Source organism: Octopus sinensis, linkage group LG9, assembly GCF_006345805.1.
Source record: "Octopus sinensis linkage group LG9, ASM634580v1, whole genome shotgun sequence".
In the NCBI taxonomy this organism is placed as follows: domain Eukaryota; kingdom Metazoa; phylum Mollusca; class Cephalopoda; order Octopoda; family Octopodidae; genus Octopus; species Octopus sinensis.
The window spans coordinates 68,189,107-68,196,222 of record NC_043005.1 but is presented as its reverse complement, the minus strand read 5'-3'; the positions used below and the strand labels follow the sequence as shown (position 1 = coordinate 68,196,222).

Sequence of the window (7,116 nt, the reverse complement as noted above, 5' to 3'; positions counted from 1 at the left end):
CGACCCCAGTGCGTAACTGGTACTTAATTTATCGACCCCGAAAGTACGAAAGGCAGAGTCGACCTCGGCTACGCATTTCGCCTGGCGTTCTAACGTTTCTTATTTCTTTACTGCCCACAAGGGGCTAAACACAGAGAGGAAAAACAAGGACAGACAAACGGATTAAGTCGATTATATCGACCCCCAGAGCGCAACTGGTACTTATTTAATCGACCCCGAAAGGATGAAAGGCAAAGTCGACCTCGGCAGAATTTGAACTCAGAACGTAACGGCAGACGAAATACGGCTACGCATTTCGCCCGGCGTGCTAACGTTTCTGCCAGCTCGCCGCCTTTTATCCACTGACTTTATGATGATAATAAAACATCAAAATGATGACAGAAGCAGTAGTAACAAAGCAATTAACAATAAAATAAACACTTACTTAGAGCCATTGATGCAGCATCCACGGCGCCGTTGTAATTCTGTGTATGCGTACGATTGGGCGTTATTTCAATCCATAGGTTTTGAATATAATTACCAAGTTGAAGATTACCACAGGAATCCATAGCCCACCAAAATGACCATATGAGAAGTTCATGGTGCGAGTAAGATCGAATAAAATCTCTGGCCATTTTTTTAATGCCGTCTTTGAAAGACACTTTGACAATATTGTCGTTATTTCTGTTATCATCCTTGGTGCTATGAATACTTGAATCAGTGTCCAGTTGGGTGATGCTACTACTGTTGATCGTATTTTGATAATTTGCAGAATCCAAGTCTATGTCTTCAGTACTTTGATTTGTAGTTTGTTTATGAAAATAGAACGATTTTTCTACTTTGGGTAGGAAGATAGAAATGACGAATGCGATGCAGACGTTAACTGTGGATATAATATTCAGCTTGAAATAATTAACGCCTGAGATTACAAGTATCTGCCCAACAATAGCGGCAAAAAAACGACCGATCAGGTTACTGCCACGTACGAAACCAGATACCTTGCGGTAATGATCTTCACTGACTGCAGCGTAAATGTAAGAATAGTAGGCGATCTCTGTCGACGTAGCAAAACCATAAACTACTTGCATCAACTGCATATGAAGGATGCTTTTTCCCCATAGCAACAGGAACCAGGTAATAATATAAGCGATTGCTTCAAAAATGATGACGATTTTGTAACGAAGATAATCGGTTATGAGCAGGACTAGGAACAAAGTAGCCAGGTAGCTGTATGTCCATACTGGATAAACTTGGCTGTTGACATCAGCAACTGACAAATTCTTCATGTCTGCAGAGGTCAAATAAGAAGTAAGGTATGATTCAGATGGTCGTAAACCTTTGAATACGCCAAAACAACAGATAACGGCTGTGGCGATTTTCCATTTCATACTGATGTTTTATATATATATATAAATATATATATATATGTTTAAACGTATGTACAGATATAAAAGTGTAAGCACTTTGGCCCTGTAAAATGAAGAAGTAAATGGTTACATAAAATAGGTGTGGCGTGGAAGTTTCAGTAATATATTCATAAGTTTATAATTTGTTCAACATAAAAATGCAGGCGGCTGACCGGATGAATTCTTAGAACTTTTAGAACAAGAGACCAGGAAACCATTATGGTCCTCTGGAGGACACTTGTCCTAAGCCACTTTGACTATTGCTCTCAGCTATGGTCACCAACCAGTGTCAAATTAATCTCAGAACTTAAAGCAATCCAACGAAGCTACACGAAGAAGATAGCCTCTATGCAGCACATAAGCTATTGACTCAAGAGATTAAGACTCTATTCCTTAGAACGTAGGCGAGAAAGATATGCCATAATATACATCTGGAAGATCCTGGAAGGACTTGTCCCAAACTTCGGCATCGAGGGTTACACAAATACTAGAACTGGGTGCCACTGCATAGTGCCAAGGACTCCAAATTTACCCTCACATGAGTTTTAGAACGATAAATTAGACCGTTGATGCTGGCGAATGAGAATAAAAGCTTCTCATCCAAATTCGCACTAAATCTACTACAGAAACAAATTGACCAACAAAGAATACTTTCCATAGGTACTGAGAGTATTCTTCAGTGAGGAGTTTTCAAATATTTTATGTCACTGAATTATGTTTACCAAGAAACTCACTTCCTGTAGATTATTTGGCTAAATATTCATTTAACAAAAATGAATAAATGAATAAATAAAAACTATGGTTACGATTTGGTTAACAGGAAATTTTTTTTGTGAATGTTTCAAAGACTTTAATCTTTTCTTTGTTAGCTAAACGTGAACGTTATTGACCATACTAAAACTATTGATTTCTATAAAATATATATATGTATCCTTGCACTTATTTTTCCATTTTGTCATTCTACTTAAGTTGATATGTTTATTAACTTCTATTTCTAGTAAAGGGTTTCTGGTAAGTCTTTTGTCAAACTTGATATCATTCTTTTCTACTCTATGCACAAGGCCCGAAATTTTGTGTAGAGGAGTGCGTGAGAGAAAGAGAGGAATGGGAGAGAGCCGTTGTTCATTTGGTAAATTTTGTATGCATGCTTTTCTCTCACTGAAAATACTTTTCTTGCATTCTCTCTTAATCGGAGACCAGTAAGTTCTTTTTATTAATACTTATTTATAAGATATTCCTAAATCCTCATTACGTATATAGTGTTTCCTCCTCTTAAACTAAATTCACCTGAATTTTTTGGAGGCCTATCTTTTGCTTCTGTAAATAATAATTAACTATTAAAACTAATTATTTCGTTCCTCATCGTTTTAAGAATTGTCTAATGTTCATTATATAATTAAGCTGGATTCGCAGGGTTTTAAGAGAGATTTCTCTGACTGGTCTTTCTAGCGCCATTTTCTTTGGTGCCACCAGAGTTTTATTATCAGCATTTTTATTGCTTCGGAATGTTGTAGTATAAGGTTAAGCAATCTTAACTTTCGACGCATTTCTTTTCTACTTGTTTCTGTCATTTGACTGCGTCTATGCTGGGGTACTGCCTTGAAGTGCTTTTGTCGCACAAATTGACCCGAGGGTTCATTTTTAAAGCCTGACGCTTATTCTATCGGTTATTTTTGCCGAACTGCAAAGTTACGGGGATGCAAGCATACCAACTGCGGTTGTCAAGCGGTAGTGGGAGAACAAACACAAACACAAGGACTCACATATACATAGATATATACGACGGGCTTCTTTCAGTTTCCGTCTACCAAATCCACGCACAAGGCTTTGGTCGGTCTGGGGCTATAGTAGAAGACACTTGCCCCCAAAGTGCCAAGCACTGGGATTGAATCCAGAACCATGTGGTTGGGAAGCAGGCTTCTTACCACACTGCTACATCTGCACCTATGAAAATGAATTATTTTATTCAACAGCATTTCATACTTCGCATCATATTCATTGCTCTTAGAAAAGGAAATATTACTATTTTTGGTGAGGTAGTTTTTTTTCTTTTTAATTTTGTTTCTGCTTTTCTATTTTGGGCAGAATTTGTGAGAATTTGGCTTCCGAGGAGATAGTGTGCGTTGAGTGGGGAGACTCCGATAACGAGAGCAAAGTTTACTCTGGCGCACTAGAGTTCAGAATAAGATATGATCTTAAAACAAACATTGACATATTTTGCTAATGACAATATTTTACATTTTCAAGGTGGGATTTATAAGGCGACCTCATATCCGTACCTTTCTCGAGCGCATTATCGGTGGTATCAAGGGGATTAAAGTGAAATCCTTTTGACTCATGGAACTTACTGATTCGTCCTTGACATTTGCTACAAAATATGAGAAAATAGTTTCTTTTGAACTAAAATTTGTGCCTTTTGTAGAAGAAAGAAATATGTTGCGATTTCTAAAGATCCCTGAAGACCATGAAAAGCATCCGAATGTAAAAGCTGCCGAGAGACTAGGACTTAGACACAATGAGAGTCCCTGATTTACACACGTGAAGCTTAATAATGATTTGATTTCAGTGACGGTAGCGAAACACAGATGAGAAACAAACCCCAATCAATAAAAAACTATCGCCTGCCCCTCACTTTTTTTCTTCTGGGAGATACGGCTCTTTTAGGTGGGTGTCAATTTTGATAAAGCGAAGGAAAGAATGTATATATTTAAACAGATCAAATCAGGTGAAAATCAAGATTTCATCATTGAAAAAGTTTTAGCTTATAAAGAATTCTGGTAAAAATAGTAAAACAAATAATCGTTTCTAACAAAAGCCGAAGGCCAGAAATAGGTAGAAAGAGGAACCTTGATTATATTGATCCCCGTAATTGTTTATACTTTATTTTCTCAACCCAAAAGGGTATATAGCAAAGCTGATCTCGACTAGTTTAAACTCGGATCAAAGAAAGCTGTATCTAAATACTGCCAATCCAAACAGTGTAAATGGAATTTATGATATGGGGCACTTAAACTGACCGTACTAATATATTATTTATCATATTAACAAATTAATTTCTATATCAGCATATCAGAGTGGAGGCGCATTGGCCCAGTGGTTAGGGCAGCGGACTTGGGGTCGGAGGATTGCGGTTTCGATTCCCAGACCGGGTGTTGTGTGTGTTTATTGAGCGAAAACACCTAAAAGCTCTACGAGGCTTCAGCAGAGGGTGGTAGTGACCCCTGTTGTACTCTTTCGCCACAACTTTCACTCACTCTCTTTTCCTGTTTCTTCAGTAACGCTGCGATGGACTGGCGTCCCGTCCAGCTGAGAGGACTACATACGCCACAGAAACCGGAAAACCGGGCCCATGAGCCTGACTAGGCTTGTAAAGAAGTCAAATTAATATATATCAGAAGTCAAATTAATTAACCTAATTAACCTTAGCGATAAAACGCGCGATCGACCTAGTGAAATTTGAACTCATGATATAGAGAAGCCCACACTAGAAATACTGTTGCAGCGTGTTATGTCGATTTCGCTACTGCCCTGTAGTAGGGAATACTATTATGGATAATGATTTATTTCATTGATACATGGTGACAACTATGTAATGATCAGACCCCCTGACACCTCACTAGTACTTATTTCAATGGGGGGGGGCGTCCCCTCAACAAACGAACCAACATGAGAATCTATGTGGTTGTTCGACTTGCAAGACATAGCTCCAAATTTCCCTTAAATTATACCGTGCAGTTTGAATTAAATAAAAGACATAATAAATTAAGTAGTTCTAGTTATTACCTACAACAACGGGATGATCAGTAGGTGTGCAAGTTCAGGTATTGCCTCGGAAGGTCACGACAACTCCAGTATAATATCACTTAAAATGGTAGACAGACGAAAGTGAATAATCAACCGTATTCAGTCCAACACCAACACCTGCCGATTTTGTCACAACACCACCGTGATAGAGGACTTCTTCTTTAGACATAAGGCTAAGTGTTTGTCAATGGTGGGCACCGTTAATGGAAAATTTAACTACATTAACCGTTTGTATACTGTTTGTATAGAAAGAAAATACATATTCGAATATAAGATGACCATGCTTTTATGAATTAAAAAGGGGGTCGAGACTACAGTTATTTTATGTTATGCTAGAATTACATTCGTTACTTGTATAAAAAAAAAAAAAAGAAAAAATGTAAGACTAACCGTGATTTTAGAGGTTCATTCAGTGAATGCTAGCTGGACGTTGCCTGCTTTACAATTATTATAACGATTGGGTAGCTGTTATTTCTGTTGTTTTTTTTTTAACTTTGTGACACTTATACATACATGCATACGTACATAACGTATCTGGATATGGTTTATGTTATAATAACAGATAAGATAGTTAATGCATGATACGATGATGATGGTTAGCGACAGGTAGTTATGGTGTGTTCGAAGGTTGTATAACACGTTGTTAGTGTTGATATTATATCGGGGTTATTGCGTATGGACTTATGAGGGTGGTGCTTGACTAGTGGTCGGTTCTAAAAGACATTAACCACACAACTATTGACAAAGTGGGAGGGAAATGAAATGGTGGTGGTGGTGGTGGTGGTGGGGATTAATAATTATAAGGTTTTTGTGAAATAACGAATTTAGTAGATAAATGTGCACCTGTTGAAGTATTCGGCCCAAGATTTCAATTATGTTAAGGCGGCGAAATGGGAGAAACGTTAGCACGCCGGGCGAAATGCTTAGCAGTATTTCGTCTGCCGCTACGTTCTGAGTTCAAATTCCGCCGAGGTCGACTTTGCCTTTCATCCTTTCGGGGTCGATTAGGTAAGTACCAGTTACGCACCGGGGTCGATATAATCGACTTAATCCGTTTGTTTGTCCTCTCTGTATTTATCCCCTTGTGGGGTACTAAAGAAATAGGTATTTCGTCTGCCGTTACGTTCTGAGTTCAAATTCCGCCGAGGTCGACTTTGCCTTTCATCCTTTCGGGGTCGATAAATTAAGTAGCAGTTACACACCGGGGTCGATATAATCGACTTAATCCCTTTGTCTGTCTTTGTTTGTCCTCTCTGTGTTTAGCCCCTTGTGGGGTACTAAAGAAATAGGTATTTCGTCTGCTGCTACGTGGTGAGATCAAATTCCGCCGAGGTCGACTTTGCCTTTCATCTTTTCGGGGTCGATTAAATAAGTACCAGTTACGCACTGGGGGGTCGATGTAATCGGCTTAATCCGTTTGTCTGTCCTTGTTTGTCCTCTCTGTGTTTAGCCCCTTGTGGGTAGTAAAGAAATAGGTATTTCGTCTGCCGTTACGTTCTGAGTTCAAATTCCGCCGAGGTCGACTTTGCCTTTCGTCCTTTCGGGGTCGATTAAATAAGTATCAGATACGCACTGGGGTCGATTTAATCGACTTAATACCCTTGTCTGTCCCCTCTATGTTTAGCCCATTGTGAGCAATAAAGAAATAACATTTCAATTATGTTCACGCTTTTATAGAGGCAATTTCATGTGGATTAGTGTTGAAAAGTTAATTAAAGGAAAAAAAATTAATAATAATCTTTTAAGTTTTATTTTTTACATGTTTCAATCATTAGACTGCGGCCATGCTGGGGTACTGTCTTGAAGAATTCTTAGACAAATAAATTGACCCCAGTACTATTTTTTTTTAAAGCCTGGTACTTATTCTGTCTTTCTCTTTTGCCGAACAGTTAAGTTACGAGGACGTAAACACCAATACCTGTTGTCA

The 7,116-nt window shown here is 38.4% G+C and overlaps 1 protein-coding gene across 1 annotated transcript in view; it reads right to left on the bottom strand.

The window, feature by feature from the left end:
• The window catches only part of LOC115215682 (thiamine transporter 1-like), a 59,764-nt gene extending 53,904 nt beyond the window's left edge, over positions 1-5,860 (bottom strand). Inside the window, exons 1-2 of the mRNA XM_029784955.2 lie at positions 5,580-5,860; positions 425-1,449 (exon numbers count right to left, since the gene is read on the bottom strand). Coding sequence (XP_029640815.1) covers positions 425-1,367 — 943 coding nt within the window. The 5' untranslated portion in view covers positions 1,368-1,449; positions 5,580-5,860. The remainder of the gene's footprint in view (positions 1-424; positions 1,450-5,579) is intronic.
• Between the last annotated feature and the right edge of the window lie 1,256 nt (positions 5,861-7,116).